At 40.6% G+C, this 22,338-nt stretch overlaps 1 protein-coding gene across 1 annotated transcript in view; it reads right to left on the reverse strand.

Moving 5' to 3' along the window:
- Nucleotides 1–576: 576 nt before the first annotated feature.
- Nucleotides 577–22,338, reverse strand: part of Tipe3 (TNF alpha induced protein 8 like 3) — a 41,967-nt gene continuing 20,205 nt past the window's right edge. The window contains exon 2 of the mRNA XM_021173262.2: nucleotides 577–2,459. Coding sequence (XP_021028921.1) covers nucleotides 1,897–2,459 — 563 coding nt within the window. The 3' untranslated portion in view covers nucleotides 577–1,896. The remainder of the gene's footprint in view (nucleotides 2,460–22,338) is intronic.

The following is a 22,338-nucleotide window of genomic DNA, read 5'->3' on the forward strand; positions in this document are numbered from 1 at the left end:
ATTTGTAAAAATTATTACAATCATTAATTATTAGGAAAATACACATAGAAATCACAGTGAGATTTTACTTCTCTGAGGATACAATGGTAATATAAAAAAAGACAGAGGATGGCACATGTTAATAGGAATGTGGGGGAAATGGAAATCTTTTATAACATTGCTGCAGATACACAGCAGAACAGCCATTGCAGAAAACAGAGTGGTTGTTTCCTATGAAGTAAAGGCTAAAACTGCCACCTAACCCAGAAACTACACTACTGGCTCTGTATGCCAAGTAAATGAAATAATCATGTTGAAAACAGGTACGGGGACTCCCCATATTTATTACAGCAATATTCGCAATAGCTGAGAGACAGACTCAAAGCACCCATCAGCAGATGATGAGCGACAGAAGAAAAAGTGACATTTGAACAGAATGGAATGGTGGGTTTTTATTTTTATTGTAAAAAAAAAAATTCTGACATTTGCAGCAATGTGGATAAAATCACAAAACTTTATGTTAAGTGAAATGAGACAGACATTGAACAAACACTGAGTAATTCACAAACAGGAAATAATTCAGAAGTTGATATCTAAGAAATAAAAGGCAGAACATCAGTTATTACAGAGTGGGAAGTGGAGAGGGAAAGAGATGAGGAGGGGCTGATAGTCACATTTACATAGGAACGTTATACTGTTCTGTTTCATAATAGGGTAGCTATAGCTAACAATAATGTGCTACATATTACTAAATAGCTCAAGTGAGGGATTCTGAATATTCCTGCCAGAAAAAATAAATATTTGCGATAGATTTGCTAATTACACTGATTTGGTAATTCAGTATATACATCCACTCAAGCCTTATACCACAACAAATACTTAAAATGAGTACAGATCAATTATAAATAAAATTTAAGGGCAGAATCTCCACCCCCTACAAAACAGAACTTATCATCTCATTAAGGAAATTAAAAACCATTCATCCAAACAGAGCATGTCTGTGTAAGAGAAGAGGAGAGGAAAGGAGGAGACGTGTGAGACAGTGAGTCAACGCAGCCTGTGACGTAGGGTGGTTCTCAACAGATGTAACTGGAGATGAAACTGGAGAGCCGGAGAAACCAGAGAGAACCGGAAAATAAGGAAAGCTCTTCCTAAACTGAGAGTCACCGTGGCAGCCTTGAATGGGTGTCCTCATTCCACATGCAGAATAAAGGGGGCAGCATCACCCGGACTCTCGTTTCTCTTAAAGGAGGCAAGGAGCTCTTTCTTCCTTTTCTTCTATTTCTTTCCCGGGAGTTTTCTGTATAGGTCAGGTTTCTGTGAACCTCATTCTTTAATCCATACTCCCCCCAACCCCAATCATAATTCTTATAACCTGGCCTCTACAGTACTGTGATTACTAAATATGCTATGACAACTAGCAACAAACAAACCCACTAATTATGAACAATTATGCCACATCCATTTATTATATACAGTCACTGGTCTCTGTTTCAGAAAGCTGTGAATACGAGTTTTCCTGTTCAGTCCTCACCACAGCCCAGTGAGGTAGTCAGGAAGCATCCAGTTCCAGAACACAGATCTCCTTAATAGCGGCAGGGCTGGTATCCACATCCATGTTCTCTGTATCCTAATCCAGGATGCCTTCCACTTTGAGATTAACGGAGCTCAGGAAGGTAAGCGAAGCAGCCTTTCTGCTTACAACAGACTGTTCTTTGCTAAACACAGTTCGTTTAGACTTGAGAGCTCTTGCCTGTGCCCAGGGAGTAAACACACCCAAGTCTGGGTTCAAATCCGCATCAGAGTTATAAAGAAGACACAAGAACATCTTGAACAAGGGTTGCTGCTTGATTCTCACTGGATGAGGTTGAATATTCTAACTTCGAAGCAGCAAAGTCCAAGAGAGGGGGAAGCTGTTCAGAGGATCTTGTCATCTAACAATTTATTGATTCCTTCGCAAATCCTCTTGAGATTGGGCCTGCAGTTTCCATGCGGACCATAGAGAGTGGAAAGGAATTCCACATCAGCAAAGTGGTTGAAGACATGGTCTATGCGTCCATGGGTTCTGGGTGTCAAGTGTCGCTGTACCAGTTCATGTACCAGGTCCTTGCACTCATGCAGAAGCTTAGAGAGCACATTCGTATCAAAGGTATACTCTACTTCGTAGAAGCTAACCATGGTCATCGCAGTCTGGTTTAGTTTCTTCCGAAGTTTCTCCACAATTATAACCTCCTCTGGACTGAACTGTTTGTTCCGGTAGAGAATACCAATTTTGATTGCCACCTTGATAGCATCCTTCATGATCTTGTGGGCCTCCTTCTTGTTGTGGGTGTGTACTTCTGTGACTTTGTACAGCTCATCAAAGATCTCACTGCTGGTGTCATCAATCAGCATGTTGGCCACAGTTTTGCTGGCTATCTTGCTCAGGATCTTCTTCTGGGCTTGAAGGGCGAGATTCTTGGAACTAAACACATGAGGACCTATGGTAAAGAGATACAAGCAGGAACATGAGAACTGTTGCTTTTTGTTTTTTAGTTTTTGTTTCTGTTTTTTTCAAATAAAATACATTAAGTTGAACTTATATTCTCAGAGCAAAACCTCATGCCTATATCCACAACTACCCTAACTAAACTGTACCCCAGATCTTCCCAAGTGTCACCATACCCTAGTCACCAATGTTTTTTATTAACTTTAAATTCTATCTATCTATCTATCTATCTATCTATCTATCTATCTATCTATCTATCTATCTATCTATCTATTTATCTATTTACTTATTCATGCTGTGTACATGTGTGGGTGTGTCTGTTGTGGTCACATGTGTGTTTGTGGGAGTCAACTCTCTCCTTCTCCCATGTGGATTCAAAGAATTAAACTCAGTTCATCAGGCTTGGTAAACACCTTTATAATAACTGCTTCACTCTTAGCAGCACTCACCACTGGTCTTGACAGTATAAGGAAAGACTGTTTGGGGAAACGGACACCAATAACAATGCCAAACCGCCATCTGTTCTACCCCCTTCACATATGCCTGCTCATCCTGAGAACTTTAAATGGCACGCAGGCTCATCCCTCTGTGGTAGTGTCTTCCTCTCAGCCAGACCAAATCGTATCATTTTAGACCTACTCCATGCATATGGCTTCTCCGACTTGACTACTTACCCAAAATTTCCCTATAGCTGTGGGTTCCATGGAAACAATTCAGTTTTGCAACTTATACAAGAGAATTATTGCACAGTGACCAGAATGTAGTTAATCTCATTTTCAGAGACATAGGGGCAGTTGATCATGAAACTACTTTTTTAAGCCGAGTTTCAGGACCTATATTTTGTTGAGTCTAAGATATATTATTTTCACTTTCAAGATCTTAGAAATTTTGTTATGTTACAGATGCCAGGCAGCTGTTGTATTGTGGTTGTCATTACCTGTATGTACAACAATTTACACAATAGATATAAAAAAAAATGGAGAAAAAGTCAAAACAACTCTGTTAAGAAATGTTACTAACAACTGTTTACTTGTTCATTATTTATTTACTTATTTAATTGTTTATTTCTATTTTTGATATAGGAGTCTCATGGGAATGTGGACTTAGCTCAATGGGAGAGTACTTCCTTAGCAAGCACAAGGCTCTGGGCATGGTTCACAGTGACACACACACACACACACACACACACACACACACACAGAGACACAGGGTCTCACTGTGTAGCCCAGGCTGGTCTGAAACTTCTTATGTAGTATATGCTAGACTTGAACTTAAGATCCACCTGCCTCTGTCACCAAAGAGTTGGGATTTCAGATGTGTATCACTATGCCCTGGTCACTACAGTTCTTGAGGGCATAAAATGGTACTGTGTTGAAAATAGTAATATCAACAAATGGCAAATCAAACATGCTTTGTAGGACTAGCACACTGAATGAATCTTAGGAAAACCATAGTCAATTTATTTTGTTCTTATACACATTGTGAATAAAGGAAAGCATATGTGGTTTTTGTTTTTTAGTTCTACAACACTATGTCTACATAAGCTTATCTTGAATTTGTTGAAATACTCTACAAAGTCTACAAATGGTCTGTGTAGTCCAGGCTGGCTTTGATCTTCGATACTGATATGCCTACCTCTTTGGTACTGGGATTATAGGAATGGGCCATTATACTAGGCTCACCCACAGAATTTTAATTTCATATTGGTTGTTAATGCTTAAAGACTCTTGAGTAACCCATCATAATTATGCCAACTAAAGAGTACAGGTAAACTGAAAAGATTCTTGTGACAATAACCCCCCCCCCCAAGGATCGATAATTTTTTTTTCTTTTAGCAGACATAATGCTCATACCAAGACTAGCCTGGGCTGGATATTTATTAATCTTTAAAATATAAAAGTTTTACTAGAAACACATCTCTAAATGGCTTGTGGAATAGTAGGTTAAGGTACTTTGATTAAAAGACATATCATCAATGTGAATTTCAGATTGGCATTTTGTCTGGGAAGGCTCTCCATCCCAGAGCTACAGATTCCTCTAAAGTTCTCCCTAGGAGGAAACACCATGACTGAACAGTGGAAAGAAGGAAGAGTACCATGCCTTGGCTTCATATAGTTTCCCAGGTGAAAGAATTTGTGTAAAGTCTGCACAGAGAGGGTGTGTAGAAAGAGAATTTGTATCTGGAAGTCTGTTCCTTCAAAACTCTCGCATGTTTGTGCTGAGGAGGAGGAGGAGGGGCAACGCTTGAGACCAGCTGTTAAGCTTCAAAATAAGATAAGAAAACAGGCTTAGCCATGGCTCAGCAGTTAACAGCATGGCATGACTGCCCTTGCAGAGGACCTGAGTTCAGTTTCCAGGACCCATACCAGGCAGCTTACAACTGTGTAACTCTGTCTCCAGAAGATGGTGTCTTCTAGCCCTGTGGGCACCTGTTCTCATGTGCATATATACACACACGCAGACAGATAGATGGACAGACGGACAGACAACTTAACATAAATCTGGTTTTTTTTTTTGGTTTAGACAAAAAAAGTGTTCCTTGTGAAGAAAAAGAAGTCCCTTAATTAAATAAATTTGAAGAACACAGGCTATTACACAGAATGAAATGGTTTATTTTCTGTGAGGCTTAATAAATACATTAAGGTGATCTATCAATTCCAAGAGAAGGAGAGAGTTGACAGAAAAAATGCCTGATCCCACCATGATTGGAACCAATGCTATCTTACATGACAAACAAATGTATTAAGTTAAGGGTCTTGAAGGAGAGGGATTATATTGTTCTATCCACAGGCCCATGAAATGACATGTTGTTGAAAGGGAAAGGTGTGAGTGGAAGGGAGCAAGAGAAAACGAGTGTGAGAATAGAAGGTGGGGTTTTGTGTGTGACATGTCTGCTAGCTTTGCAGACAGAGGATGAGGGCGTGTGAGCCAAGGACTCTGGGTGGTCTGTGGAAGCTAAAAATGCAAGATTCTTCCCTATGCCACCCAAAATCCCCATACACTTACTTCAGATTTTTGAGTTCCAGAAACGAGAAGACAAACTAATAGTGACTTAAGCCTCTACATTTACGGTGAACTGTTACGGTGGCGGTAAGTTAATTTAGGTGGGTAGGATGAGATCTTCCACTTTTATCATGATACCAAGCTCCTAGGTGGTTTCCCTGATGTTTCTGACCATCTCCCTGAATAGAAATTACTTATCTGCAAACACACAAGATTTATAAACTTCTACTCTCAGAACTCAGGAGGGTTGGAATATGAACATCTACAAAGACTTAAAGACTGAGTCTTGAGCAGAAGAACCTGAATGTATGGACCATCCAAACCACCAGGAAACCTTTAAAGAAAAAAACAAAACAAAACAAAACAAAAAAATCCCACATCACCAAGTAGATTCCCACATGACCACAGATTTAGGCATTCTATGAATGTGCCCCAACACAAATGTCACATATAATCTATCCTATTAAATGTTTTGTTAAAGAAGGCTCTTGATGGTCCACCACATCAGGTATTGTCAAGGCTTTAAGAAGTTCTAAGGCAAGGATGACCCTACAGTTTTGTTTAGTTACCCAGCCACAGACTTACTAGGCAGGCACACACACAAACACACACAAATACATATACATATAAATGTGTAAAACACATTCTGTGGTATGCATTATTGGAAGCAGTGGACAGGATTAATAGAAGTAAAATCAAGACAACCTGATCAACAGAACATTTTTACAGAGATCCATGGGGGAGGGGATACACAATGTTAGTAATGATTTAAGGGAGCTTGGACCCGAGGGTGTGGTTATATTCAGAGATATTTTTGCACATGAAAATCCTGGGCTTTTCCTATCCACACTTCTGTACTAGCAGTCTATAGAGGAACCATGTTTGTAACATACCAGGAAGAGACTGTAGGCTTGAAGGAAGAACATGAGTTAAATTTGGGAACCAATGTCAGTGGTAATTTGATTTGAAAAGCACCCTTCACTGTGGCTAGTGGGAAACACCAAAATAACCAGAGCAGATGTTGGTACTTTAGTTTTTATTCCCATATACAAGCCTTCAGAAAGTGCTTTGGTTGGGGGTATTTCTCTAGGATTTCTGACTCTAGTCTGACAGTGGGAATCAAGTAGTTTAGAGAGAGAACACCAAAGATCTAAGTGGATGCCTCAGTGCATGGAAAAGGCCTGGGGTCACAATGAGTGGCTGTTTTAAAATTAGTGTCCAGCCAGCACACAAGTTATGCTTCCATATTTCTAGAAAATACGAAGCTCTCCCAGATGGCAAAATGTCATGCTTATAGTGACGGACAGCAGGAACGTCTTACCAAGCTTGGTGAGTGGGCAGGAAAGAGGCAGAGGAACCTTGTGGGAATAAGGTAATAAACTTCATCAGAGCCAAAGCAGACTACCGTTATAAAAGGTTTCAGACACTGAGCTGTCACCAGAGCCCAGGAAAGAGCCTCACCAGGATGTGGGGGTATAAGGGCCAGAGCACAGCTCTTCTGCCCTCCTCCTCACAGGACTCTGGTTCTCTACCTTTGTTGCTTCCCTAAAAGGTGTGTGGAATACTTGCATATTAAGTACAGAGAGACATATGTTTGCAACAGAGAATTATTCACACCAGCAAGCAATCAGCATGGCTTCACTTCCATTGACAGTTTAAGATGACAACAGGAAAGAGAATTATCTACAAGATGTTAAGTAGAAGTTAGAAGTAGGCATGGTACCCAGATGGAAGCAATGGATGTTGTTTATGAGACCATCTGTGAAGGCCGGGAATCACATGTGCAAGGAAAGTGGTAAGGCCAAGGCCACAGAGAAGTAAGACTCAGGCTGAGGAAGTGAGAAGATCTCATGGTTTTTGGCTGCCAGTCACTTGTCTCAGTCCAAGGAATAGAGAACTCAAGGCATTCCAAGCAGGACAGGCTCACAAACAACTCTGAACTTTAACTTCCTCCACAGTGAGTTCAAAAAGTGTTGGTCTGTGAGACACAAAACCAAAGACTGGGGACTATGTTCTTTGTATGCAAGCACATATGAGCAGAGAAAAGATGGCAGAGTCAGTGGTCAACGACTGCCCTCCTCTTGGCAAGATCTCTTCCACAGACATATTTTTAAGGTAAAAGCAATGATCTAGCATGATCTAATAAGAAATTAGCCATAAAGCCAGGCATGATGGTACACACCAACAGTTTTAGCTCTGGGAGGCTGAGGCAGTTGGATTGCTGTGAGCTTGAGGTAAGCCTAAACTACAGATACTGAGATACTAGCATATCTTAACAGTGAAAAGTGCTCATACAAATTTCAAAAATTAATAAAATTATGTATGAAATACAGATTGTATTTCAATGTTGTCACTTGCTTTCAGATATTTCCAAAAGGCAATGGCAAACCATGGTAATTAGGTAGACAGTTGCATAGATTTTGGGTTTGGTCTTGTCGTTTGGGTGATGAGAGAGAGATAAGCAACCACTTCTATTGCTTTGCAGGGAGAGAAAAGTTAAAGATGTAGGAGGACATTGAAATGTCACCAGCTGAAACCAGAAAAACCAGTGTAGGAAGAAGATGGACTCAGCCCGAGGGACAGGTGCTTGTGGGCATTGTCGCAAAGATGGAGATAAAGTCAAACTGGCTTAGGTAACAGGGCATCTCAAATCTCACTTATCTCACCCCGAGCTCCCCGTGTTTCCCATACGTCCCCTGTTGTTGTTTTCTAACAAGAATGAGAACATGGACTTCCTGTAACAGACCGTTAGCCACCCTGAAGGATAAGCTGGCTTTCTTCAGAATGCAGATATTTGTCCTGCTAAAGAATATTCTCCCTGGAGTCATGCTGGATCCATCTTGGGATTCCCTATCTCTTTTGTAGTCTACCACCTAATGCCCTGTAATCACCAATCTAGAGAATGGGTGTTTTAAAGGCTATGCAAGGGAGGAAAGGCAGATCTGAGCGATGCAGAGTGGGGTGAAGGGCAACATAAGAAAAGACTAAATTATGAGGCTGTAGTCTCAGAGCAAGGAGTGCTGTGTCAGCATCTTCTACCTCCTTTGTCCTATAGCCTGTGCTCTGGCTTTCAACTGGCACGCAGGGGTCCCTGAAATCTCAGCTGCTATACAGGTGCCCCCGAAATCTCAGCTGGCACGCAGGGGTCCCTGAAATCTCAGCTGCTATACAGGTGCCCCCGAAATCTCAGCTGGCACACAGGGGCCCCTGAAATCTCGGCTGCCGTGCAGTGGCCCCTGAAATCTCATCTGTAGCTCCTCTTACAAGCTTGTGAGCAGGCAGAGTTTGGATTTGCTCGCGGTGGCTGCTAGGTAGGTCCTGGAAGTTAGTCAACCCAAACACAGGGGGAGCGTTCGTGAGCCAGGGAGATGTCTCACCTATGTTAACCATCCAGGGTGCCGAGGATGTAAGCACAAAAGCCACAAGAGTAAAAGCATGAAAGCAGATCCAGACTGCTGCAGAGCCGGATTCCAAATCATCGCATCAGAAAAGCAGTATTTTAGGACGGTCACTATGAAGACCAAAGTTTTTCATCCTCTTTTTAGGAGGGGTTGTTTTGTTTTGCTTCCCCCATATCGTTTTAGGTGAAATGAGGAGATTTTGCCAGAGTCAGCTGCTCAACTTTTCAGCTTATTACCTTGTCTTTTCTAACCCACCCCAGCCAACCATCAACCTACACTGCACAACCTGTAACTCAGCCCACGATTCTGAACCTGAGGCCAAGTGGACCATGCATTTGATCCTTGCAGACCGGGAAGAGAAGGCCTGTGTGCTCCAGCTCATAGATTAAGAAACTGAGGCTCCGTGGATGTCAGCAGTTCACTCAGAGATGCAGGGCTAGTCAGTAGCAGAGCTCCAGAGCCCAGTTCACAAGATTCCAGACAGAGCCTGCATTCTTTGTCTTTGCACATCTTCCTTCAGGAAGTCGCCTCAGTTCCTGAGAGGTTGTTTGAATAAGAAGGGCCCCCATAGGCTCATAGGGTTGGATGTTTGATCCCCAGTAAGTGTTGTGGGGAAAGATTAGGAGGTGTAGCTTCATTGAGGGAGATCACTGGGGAATGCCTTTAAGGTTTCAACCCCCATGCTATTCCCAGTCAGTCTCTGACCATCTCTGTCTCTGTTTCTGCCTCCTATGTCTGTCTGTCTCTGTCTCTGTCTCTGTCTCTGTCTCTGTCTCTGTCTCTGTCTCTGTCTCTGTCTCTGTCTCTGTCTCTGTCTCTGTCTCTGTCTCTGTCTCTGTCTCTCTTTCCCTCTCCCTGCCTGCTGCCAGGGTAAAAATCGGAGCTCTCAGCTCCTAGCCTCTGTCAGTCCATTACAAGCAAATCTCCAGTTAAATGCCTTCTTTTGAAGGTGGTTTTGGTCATGGTGTCTCTTCACAGACATAGAAGAGTAACTACAAAAGCTCCTTAATGATAGGGACTTTTACTTATATGAAACATTAAAGGGACCTCAATTTAAATCTCCATCGAGCTAGGGAAGTTAATACTTGTCATTTAACACACTAAAAAACAAAACAAAATATAAACCAAAAACCTAGCATTATGACCGAATAATACCTCATTTGCCAGAAGTTGAGGGTAGATAATAGATACAGTTTTTGGTTTGGGACAGAATTGTGTCTGTTTGAAACAATTACATAGATTTTTTTTTCTTATTGATTTTTATAGCTAGCACTGATAGATCCGCATTCGATCACTTTCCTTTGCCAGAACTATCTGAAGCAGATAAATTGCCACGTCTCTATAGAGACCGAATCACATCTAACTTGACAGGTTAGTTCTGATGACCCGAGAGAGATTTTTATACCACAGAAGAGCGTCCATCAGGAAAGCCAGCATCTACTTAAATAATTATTTTAAACGAAGCCTAGTCAATCCCCATCTTTGCATGGTGTTTCTTTAAATGGCAGGTTATCATCAGGTATAATAACAAAAGAATTCCCTATGAAGTAGTCTTGATCACTGACGTACTTTCTGCATTTAACTGACCATATTCCTGCAGCAGCTCTATGATGCACACAACGGCAGCAGCATTTTACACTCAAGTAAAACAAGGGGAGAGAGAGAGAGAGAGAGAGAGAGAGAGAGAGAGAGAGAGAGAGAGAGAGAGAGAGAGAGGTTCTGCAGCCCACTCCATCATCCTGTGCTTCACCCCAAACCAAATACACAGTATTTCAATACATTCTAAACTTCCATGCATGAGTGACAAACCAATTAGTTTAAATGTCCTTTTGAATTACTGCCCATTTTAAAATGAAGATTGATTGGTTTTGTCTCCCTCAGAAGAATTGCTTTTTTATAAACTGGGGCTGGAGAGATGGTTCTATGGTTAAGAGTTCTTACTGCTCTATCATGAGGGCCAGAGTTCAGATCTTCTCTCCTTTATCAGGTGCTCAGAAATGCCTGTAACTCCAGGTCCAGTGGGCCAGACACCCTCTTCTGGCATCAATGGGCACATGCACACGTTTCTACAGACAAACACACACACACACACACACACACACACACACACACACACACTACAACAAATCTTTAAGCCAATAAAGCCATATAGATAAAATGGAAGGAAATATATCACTTATATGGCCAATACCCAGAGACAATTTCTTTTAAAATTATTTTTAAATGTATTGTTATTGTGTGTATATGATGTGTAGGTGTGGGTATGTACATGCGCCAAAGCCTACATATGAAGGTTAGAGAACAACTCTCTGTAGTTTGTCCTCTGTGCCACTGTTACATGAGTTCTGGGGACTTAACGTGGGTCACTGGACTGTGAGCAAGCACTTTACCTGGCAAGCAATATGGCCACCCAGGAGCAGTTCTTAATATTTTGCCCTCCGAGACAGAGGGAGGTGAGGTTCTCTTTGTTCAACTTCTCTCCTGCTTCTCTCTTCTCAAATCTAATTGACTTTAGATGTTTGATCTCTGGTTTTTATAGATAAATGCTTTTAAACTTTTCATAAAAGGTGCCACATAAACCCTTCAGAAACATTTCATTTGACATCACGCTTTCAAGATTTACCTAGTATGAACGTGTCTGCATCATTCTCATTGCTGGACATTTAAATTCATTACACTCCCTGCGGACACACAGCAGTCTGCCAGATTCTACATCTAGAACATGCCTGCCAAGTCCTGGCAGAAGTGCTGCCAACTGGTCTCCAAGGAGACTGCACCAATTTTTCACTCCCAGCAGTAGTGAGTTCCTGGGGTTAAGCTTGCTCATCAATAGCCCACTTTTAAATTTTTCTGTCCATCTGAATTGGACAAAAATGGTATCTTAACATGCATTGCTTTCAGCCAACGCTTTACCTTTCTCTCATGACAGCATACAGAAGGTTTACACATTTACACTTTAACAGGCATTGGCCAATAATTCTCTTGAGTTTTTTAAATCTGATTTAAAAAAATTCTTTCCTGTCATGCCATAATATTTCATATATTTTTTAGAATGTTAAGATTTTCTTTTCACATTTAGATCTTCCACCCATCTGAAAAATATACATGAATATTATATGAGGTTTGAATTACTTTTCTCCACACAATTTATTTTTTTTGGTTAAATAGCACATCTTTTCTACTACTGGACTCTCAGACCTCTTTGGTTTTGATTTTTTTCCATATCAACCTTCCACATTTAATGGATACAGTTCTGAATTTTTTAGTGTATTCTTTAGTCTCTTTGTCTATTTCAATAACAATACCACATCTTAATTGCTAATGCAGTGGGTAAATTTTCCCCTTTATTCCGCTTAGAAACTCTCTTGACTATTCTTTTCCTCTCTGGCATGAACTTTCAAATTATTTGCTCAAATGCATAAAGTCTATTAGAACTAATAACAGAAGTCAGCAAGCTAAGTCTCTTGGTGATAAATACAGAAAAACCCAGTCATTAACAGCCATTTAGTAACTGCAAAAAATGGCCAATGAGATAGCTGTGCACGCTAATGACTGGAGCTTCATCCCCCAGAAGCCATGTGAAAGGCAAGAACTCGGAAGTTGGTCTCTGACCTCTGCAAATGCGCACTGGCTCACACAAAATAACCAAGAAGCGAAATATAAGTGATATCTAAGGATATTCGGTGAGCAAAATGTGCAAATGTTTTATAAGCATGATCAGAGGACAGAGAAAATCTGGCCAAAAGGTGAGGAAATTGTGGTTAATGTATATGAAGTTTCCACATCAAAGACACGAGTCCACCCCCACTTATCCCAGTTATTTGGCTTGCCAAGCTCAGCTGATAGCCCTAGTGGGTTTTATGTAGCATCTCCTCGATACTGTAAGGTAGCTAGTGTTACCTGCACAGAGTCATCATCCCCTACTCCATGTTTTCCTGTTTGTTGTTTTACCACCTTTTTTTTACCCAGTGCAATCTTGGGAAATAAGAATTATTTGGCATTCCTAACTTCAAAAAGATTATCTGTAAATCTTTCCCATCAAATATGATCCCTGCTGTGGTTTTCATAAGGGTTTTATAGTTTTTGGAACTATAACTTTAACTTTTGTGGAAGCTAGTAGTCATCACAATGAATAGATTAGAAAAGGTCTTAATCTATTAATCACAAATTTAGTTCTAACCCAGAGGTGGCAAGGAATGGCTGTTCTGGAGGGCTAAAATGAGCTCACACTAAGGTGACAAGTCTTTGGATCTACACCATTCCAGTCTCTCCAGAGCTAACATTCTCCTCAGCCAGTCTCTGCAGATGCGGCTCCTTTTTAGGAGGCCTTGCTTACGGTCCCCCTTATTGGACAATGCACTTCGTGCACACAGGGGCTACATTTTGTTTATTAAATATTATGAGGTATCTCATAGCTAGGAAGCCATTAAGCAAGGAACCCTTGGATTGTTAGGATCTAGATCTGAATTATTTTTATATCCTCTGTATCTGGTATACACTTATGTGCAACAGATTACCATACTTAAATTTAAGTAATCAAGAACACAGTATGGCACAATAGAATGAAGTCTACAGGTGAATCAAACACCTAAAATAACTAAAATTTATATATTTGGAATGAGATTGACTATATACTTCCTTCTATACTTATAGTTACTTGTAATCTATGAGCTGTCTTACTTAGATTTAGAAGACTAGAAATGAGACTTTCGAAGAAGTCACTGTAGTCTTTCTATTACTTAAATACAAATATTATGAATTAATCTTTAAGCCAGTCTAATTATGTTATAGAACATTTTAGATACTAATCAAGAAATATCAGTACTTAAGGTATGAAACATCATGACTATTATTAGACATTGATGTCTTTTATATAATCTGATTAACCAACCTCTGTGGCTATCTCTAGCCAGAGTAAATGGAGTTACAGTTTAATTTAACTAGACTTTTTTTTTAAACTCAAGTTATACTAAAATATAGAGAATGAAAAAACCCGAATCTTTCACACATTCGTTTCCTGTAAGGTAGACGGGTTTAGGGTAAGCAAACAGTGATGGCGAAAGGTTTGATCAAATGAAAGGACACGATATTTTCATTTTTATCATCACTAAAACTAGAACTAGTATTTTATCAATTAGAGATATACTAGGCAGAATATTAGATGTCACGAACAATTTTTAAAAATCTAGTTACCAAAATATTTCAGAAACAGAAATGGTGAGAAATTGTTTAGTACTTGACTGTCGGCTATATGGCAATGATTGACTATTTAAGAAGCAACAGCTTTGTCCAATAAGAAAATGTGTTTAATAACAGCTCTTAAATGTTCATTTAGTAAAAGGAGACTAAGAGTAATTTGTTACTTAAAAAAAGATTATTATTTAAAAGCAAGCATTAAACTTAGTTATAACCATATTTATTTTTACACAACTGATTACAGCATACTTTAATCTTAACATTATTATTGTTACAAAAATTCAAAAACAATGAGATAATTTTGAATGAAAGCTCAGGAGGGCTATATCTAAAACATAAAAAGTATGATAACTTAGCTACACAATAATTATAAACACAGGTAAAGTACATTAACAGTTCTTGTTTTCTTAACCCAATTTAAGTTAGTTACTTGTTAAAGATGTAAGTTATAAAAGATAGCTTGAAATGGCTTTTTGTTAGAAAAAGTTTTCTCATTTTTAATACTTCTGAAGCATCAAAAATAGGGTGAGGCATCCAGAGCAGGATGACATTTGACACCTATCATCATCATTATTATTACATTGCTAAAATAGAGATGCCTACTTTTTACAATATAAATATCACTATGGTGTAAGACATTATGGTGATCTGTAAACTCTAAGATGTCTGCCTAAACCTCAAAGGAGATTTTCAAAATGATAACTTAAAAATACGGGGAGGTTTTCCTTACACAGACCTGACTATAGTAAGGGTCTTAGAAAACATTTTTTTATATGATTGGTTAAAAAAAATCTTAAAATTCCTAAAACATATGTGTATTTATACATATACAGACATATCATATTTAAAACTGTAGGCATGAGCTACATTTCTTAATCTTTGTACCAAAAACCTTAGTATCTCAAGGGAGGGCAACTGTCTAATAGGAAAACCATACCTTGCAGTACCTCTTAAAGTTAATTTGTGCCCTCAAGCAGTAGGGACCACTGTTGCAGAACAAGAATTGGAATAAAGGTCAAGGGGATAACATCTTGACCAGAATTGTATGATTATGTGTATCTTGCCATTAAAAGCAGTTTCAAATTTTTAAATTTAAAAACTCCTGTCAGTTGTTTTGAGTACCTGAGGACCATCCATCTCTATTTGCTTTACCTATGAATCACGTTGATTAAATATATGTTTGTCTTTTCTCATTATGTTTTTTTTTTAAATTTTAGTTTACCGAAAGCCAAAATGAAGCTGAACCAAGTTAGTTTACATAAGCACTTACTTATAAGGCAATTTGGCAATACATACATCATGTAAAAAATATAACCAAATGGAAACAATATATTATATGATATATATTTTAATAAACCAATATTTTTATCATAATTGTGCTAGAATTTTTTCTGATGTTCATTATAAAAAGGATAGAGCACAGAGATCTTCAGTAAACATATATCTCTACTAACTTATATATGGTCCAATAGTAATGAAAACCTTACATTTAAGTTGTAGGTTAAGAAGTTTTATGAAATTCTTGGACAAATGGATATATCTGGAGGATATCATCCTTAGTGAGGTAACCCAATCACAAAAGAAGTCACTAGATATGCCCTCACTGCTAAGTGGATATTAGCCCAGAAACATAGAACACCCAAGATACAATTTGCAAAACACAAGAAAATCAAAAAGAGGGAAGACCAATGGGTGGATACTTCATTCCTTCTTAGAATAGGGAACAAAATACCCATGAAAGGAATTACAGAGACAAAGTTTGGAGCTAAGATGAAAGGATGGACTATCCAGAGACTACCCCACCCGGGGATCCATCCCATAATCAGCCACCAAACCCAGACACTACTGCATATGCCAGCAAGATTTTGCTGAAGGGATCCTATTATAGCTGTCCTATATGAGGCTATGCCAGTGCTTGGCAAATACAGAAGTGGATGCTCACAGTCATCTATAAGATGGAACACAGGGCCCCCAATGGAGAAGCTAGAGAAAGCACCCAAGGAGCTGAAGGGGTCTGTAGCCCTATAGGTGGAACAACAATATGAACTAACCAGTACCCGTAGAGCTCGCATCTCTAGCTGTATATGTAGTAGAAGATGGCCTAGTCGGCCATCACTGGGAAGAGAGGTCCCTTGGTATTGCAAACTTTATATGCCCCAGTACAGGGGAATGCCAGGGCCAAGAAATGGGAGTAAGTGGGTAGGGAAGCAGGATGGAGGGAGGGTATAGGGAACTTTCGGGATAGCACTTGAAATGTATATAGAGAAAATACCTAATATATATATATAAATATATGTGTGTGTGTGTGTATAAATAAAAATACAGTGCATCTGAGAGTCACCCATGCTTTCTGTGTATGGAGATCCATTCTTTCTTACTGTTGAGATTTATCCCTGTGTTGCTATAACATGGGTTGTTAATGCATTTTGTGATTGGCATTTTGTGTTGTTCCTAGCTTTGGGCTATTATAAATAAAATGTGTGAATATGGATGTAGAAAAAAAAAAGAAGTTTTTTTTTACCCCTGGCAATGGGCAATGAAACCCGTTGATGGTGGTAGTGTTCGTATATCAGTCAAGGGCAGAGCAGATGGCAGTCTGTTGTTCATTCTAGCTTGATGCCTGGCTTGGTGGCCAAAGCTGTCTTATGCCTAAGTCTCAAAAAATCAAACCAATCAAATCAAATCAAATCAAATCAAATCAAGTACAGGCAGCATAGTATAGGAATAGGAAGACAGAGGCCTGCTGACTGCTGCACCACTTACAGACCTGCCCTCCAGCACATAGCACACAGCACACAGGCGGGCCACTGGCACCCATTTACTGCCAAGCCATACAGCACAGATGGAGAATGTCACCCAGGGGTCCACCAACTTTGTGCCCAGTCTGCAGCTGGAGCCACCACAATGTGCAAGTACGTGGTGGTCAGATGAGAAAGAGAGGCAAAGAAACTTCAGCTTTATGAAGAAAAATGAACTGGAGACTCGAGGGTACAAAGGTCACCCTTGTGAGTGGCCAACCCTGCCTCTTGGGGCCATGGTGAAGTCCCAGTCCCAGCTGAGTGCCATGTCTGGGTCAGTGGCAGGGATCAGTGTTGGTGGATGTCCGTGGCTTATATTACCATTAGAGAACATGAGGACTCCCTGGTTGGGGCTGCCGATGGAAATTACATGGATGCCCTAGCTCACCCCATCGCTCACTGGATCATCCTGAATGTGGCACTCTGAAGAGTTCGCCCCATCTCTTACTGCTGGCAGCACTCAGGAGAGCCAGCCTTGTGCCCGGCTCAGGCAGCACAGTGGAGCTGACCCTTGTGGCAGGGAAATGGGTGAGCCAGCCTGGTGGCCTGAACTTGGGAAAGTTAACCGAGCCAGTCATCTAATATGAGATGGCACAGGCACAGAGGTGATGCCTTCACCTCCTGCCATGAGCTCAGGAAAGTTAACCTTGCTCCTCAACAGATCTAGCACTTGGGAGAGTGGCCCTGCATCTCTCCTGGACAGCACATCAGAACTGATCGTCATGGTTGAGGTGCAAGTGAACGAGCCCCAAGGGAAAGAGCATGGGAGAGCTGGCCCTGCCACTCCTTTGCTGAGAGGTGGTGTGGGTGTGGGGAGGATGTTCTCCTTCCAACCACCACCACCTGAAGCAGTCGGGAGAACTGACCCTGGGATCCTTGAGAATGAGAGAGCTGGTTCTGTCCGTTGCCGGCTGCACCACTCGGGAAACTGGGCACTGATCCGTGCCTGGGCAGCACAGTAAAGTTGGCCCTGGTGGAGGGTTCACAAGTGAGTAAGTCGGCCCCAAGGGTGAGAGCACTGGAGAGCTGGCTCTAGGGTCATGAAAGATGGAAAGCTGGTCCAGACCTTCACTGGTTGTAGCACTACGAAAAGTAGGTCCTGTACCTCGCATGGCCAATGCAGTGGAGGTGACCCTAACGGCAAAAGCACAGGTGAGCCAATCCTTAGGATGTAAGAGCCGGAGAGCTGGCTCAGCCCCTCACAGGCTGCAGCACTTAGGACAGTGGGTCCCCGCACCTTGATTGGGCAGTACAGTGGAGCTGGCTCTGGAGGCCTGGGTGCAGGCAAGTCGGCTCCAATGGGCATGAAAGCAAGAGAGCTGACCCTGCCTTCTACAGATGGTGGCATTGGGTGGCCTAGCTGAAGCAATGCTGGAAAGCTTGCCCTGGTGCTGCAAATAAGGGAAAGCCTGCACACTGATGAGCTTAGTAGCTGCCACCCAGTTCCAGAACCAGGGCTCTGAGTTGGCCCACCCCAAAATCTGTATCATCTACAAATAGTTGGAATGTATAAAGGGGTCAATCCTGCTGATCCAGGGATGCAGGGTCTCCCACGATACACAGCAGCAATGGGAGGACCTAGAGGCGTCCCATAAAGATACAATATTGATGGTGTCACAGAAGCCAGAGATCTCGGGCCAGACTTAGGACTCGCGGCGGCAAACATTTGCTAGTGAAGATGTGTAGACAGAGAGATAGACTGTGGAACACCCTGTGACACACTACAGCTTCCACGGTGAGATGGTTTTTATGCTTGAGATTGGTTTGTCATTTGTTTGTTTGTGGGTGTTTTATTTTGGGGGTTAGATTGCAAGGGCAGAGGGTGGATATGAGGGGAGGGAAAAATGAGCGAAACTGGGGTGCATGATGTAAAACTCACAATGAATCAATAAAAATTTTTTAAAAAGAAAGAAAAAAATCTACTTGGATATATATATATATATATATATATATATATATATATATATAATTTAAGATTCCAAAAGATATTATTTTAATCAGTTTTAAAATGTTTAGAGTACTCAAATGTATAAATAGCATGTATTTATCAGCTCCTAATACAAAATCATAGTATTGAAATTTCTATCTGTATGTGCATTTTAGTTGGGCATAGTAAAAATAATTTTAGCACATAACAAAAATTAATTTAAAAAGAGAACCAAAGTGGCCACATTGTATAAAAAAATCTTTGATGCAACAAAAAATACACTAAAACAATTATCACAGACATATGACACAATTACATGAAAGCAGATACACCTACTTTAGAAAAAAACCCAGAAAGTTTGTTTATCTTATTTATTTTTTAAGATGTGAGAAAGGCTTAGTAACAGAGGAAACTAAAAGGTGAAGTTTGTCTTAGAGACTTAAGGTAACCTTTTTCTCTAGCTGAGGAGGGGGAGTAGTTGTTTTGTTTTGTTTTGTTTTTTAAATTGTGTCCCAGACCCATTTCTAGCAGGTAACTTGGAGATCACAACTTATGCCAAGCAGGCTGGCCACTTTTCCACTACCTGCCAATTAAAAGATCAAAATTAAAAGTAGATAGCTGGGAGTTAAAGAAGAGATTTATCCAATGTGGTCACAGTAAGGAGAGGTGACAAAGACCCAGCAAACCTTTCTCAAGTCCACCCTTAGGGTTTCACCCTAAGAAAAAGTTTCAATAGAGGTCCAAGGATATGCACATTTGAGCAGTCCTTGTCAAAGAACATTTATACCCACCACTAACTCATCAATATCTGGATTTTAGTCTCAACAGTGAGGTGGTCTAAACAGCTGCTAGAATGGTTTGAAATCTCCTTCAGAGAGACAAGTTGTTCCTCTGGGTGCAGCTCTTTCCTTTGCCCAGAATGCAGTCCTAGAGAAATACCTGATCCTTAGGGCCCATTCTTCTAACAGTCTGATAAATTGATAGACACACGTGTCTCTTCTGGATCTTTATGCAAGTGGAGTGGGTGGAAATCAGGCTTTATGAAGCTGCTCCTCAGAAATGACATGGGTTACCACATATGCTCTACCCAAAAGTGGAGAATGGATAGGTCTAGGCTTTACCAATTTTTGATGTCAGTATCTCTAAGATGTTAAGTGGATTTCTTGTTAAAACAGGAGTAGCAAAGGAATACAGGACTCACATTTAGCAGGACCCACCAAGTCAATGAACAGAGGGAAACCCGTCTAAGAAGCTTAAAGATGGAACTGAGTGTAAATCCCCACGAGTATTGTTGAGGTGACAGGGACAGAGCTCCATTTGGTTCTCTGTAACAGCCTGAGGAGTTCCCCTAAACTGTAGGGACCTCAATGCACACTAAACTGATTTTTGGCTTTAAGCCTGAAGGGACTTTTAGGACTGGTTTGTGTACAAGGGTTTTCCATAAGACAACAATTGTTGCTTAGACACAGCAAATAATTTGGATAAAGTCTGTGAAGATCTAAAAGACCCTTGCTTCTCCAATCTCTGCCAAGGAATTGCCACTTGTATGAATGCCTCAGAAGAAAGGGCCTTCCTGTTTCAATGTCCTCCTGGGTACACAAACATGAGGGACTCAAGACACTGGTGGTGTCTTCCCAAGCAAGCTAATAAAGTCCCTTCAAACTCAGGAATGTGGTATGTTTGTTGGGTTTCCCTATTAGTCTGTGGTATATCATGGGGTGTTTTCCCTGAAATCTCCACGCCTTTCGGTAGAGGGAAACAGGTGCCTCCCCACTTTGGAGACTTTATTAAAGCTTAGCAAGGTCAGAAGAGAAGAAATAGGAAAAAAAAAAAAAAGAAGCAGAATTAGGAGTTTGAGGAGAAATGTCAGGGGACAAGGCCAAAGGATAATAAATTGAAACATTTCAAAGACAATGAAAACCAAGACAAAGGTCCAAAAGCAAACAAAATGCTGATAAAAATGCTTTTAGAGATCCAAAGCAAGCAATCAAACCAAATCAACCCAAACCAAATGCCTACACCAACATGTTTTAAAAGCAAATAAATTATCCAGATTTCATAAACCAAATACATTGGGAACAGACCAAAAAGGTATCTGTTAAAGTAGAATCCTTGATAATCAGCTCAGAAAAAAAAACAGATAGACCTTCAACCAAACCAACGGATTCCCTAAGCCCTGGAAAGAACTTACCGACATTGCACTTGAGGAAGTGTCTGGACTGACTGGGTCTGTGCAGACAGCCATCTTCCACTCACTTGGTTCCTTCAGTGAAAAGTGGATGACTTTCAAGACCCATGTGTGGTACCACAATTGTCAACAAATCAACACAGCTCTTGTCTTAAAGGGAACATGAGTTTATTCTGGAGCCATCTTGAATGACCATGGATGGCCCTGGGAATACAGATTTAGGTTTCCCCAAATCCCATGTTCCCTGCTATGGGTTTCTGACAGACAACACCAGGTAAAATCATCTTCATTCTGCTCCTTATTTCCAAGGTTTTTTGTTTTTAAGGAAAATTACATACCTGATTTTGGTAAACACTTTCTGTGTGTTTGATGAGATTGTTTCTCTCATAATACACAAGTTAAATAATTATAAAAGTTTTAGACATAAATCATATTTGCATTCCCATGAGAAGCTTTACCTTATCTGGATACATGTAGTTAATATGCTTAGTAGTTGACATTTTTCTGGAAAAAACTCCAGGGAAAATAAGGTATAGCCTGAGGTGGTGGGAATTTAAACTTGTGAAACTGAAGACCCTGAAAGGTACTCCTATAATCTAATTAATTCACACACACACACACACACACACACACACCTGTAAATTGAGCAAGAGAAGTTGAGGCACACAAAGGAAAAGCCAGAAAGGAGGCCATTTGGAAGAGAGCAGTGCATCTTTCTTAATGTTCTATCTAGTGTTGTTTGTTTTTGTTGTTGTTTTTAAAAATAAGAATTTTGTTTTCATCAAAATCTGACTATGGAACATCAAGAAAGGAACACTTGTAACATATTGCTCATGAGATCCTTCATGAATATACTGTAATAAAATTGGCACTGGAGTCAAGCCATACTGGAATATTCAAGATCACCACTGTCAACATCAGGGTTACGGACTAACAGCACTGGCAGGGGGTGGGTGGAGGGAGGGATAGGGTGTGCAGTTCACAGTGGACAATAAAATGGTCATCCACAGGCTCTGAGGCTATGATCCTGATCCACTCATATTTGTGTGCTGGTGGAGGTCTGTCTTCCTGGAAGTTTCTGCCACTGTAAATCAAACCCTCCCTCCATTTTTCTCTAGGACAGTAAATGGCCTAGAATTATATATAGAGAGAGAGACACAGAACAACTGTCCTGTGTACCACAGTGCCAGAGCTGTTACTCCTCAAAGATGGAGAAAAGAGTTGATCTGACTCGGGAATGGTGGCAGGGAAGAGAGGAAAGCTGACTTCCTGTCCCTCTGCCAAGTCCCCCAAATTCTCCTGCTCTGTGACAATCTCCTCACCTTCCTGGTTTCTTAGTCAGCTAAATAAGGAAGCAG

This window comes from Mus caroli, unplaced genomic scaffold (assembly GCF_978045245.1).
Source record: "Mus caroli unplaced genomic scaffold, Mus_caroli_1 scaffold_11, whole genome shotgun sequence".
Taxonomy (NCBI): Eukaryota; Metazoa; Chordata; class Mammalia; order Rodentia; family Muridae; genus Mus; species Mus caroli.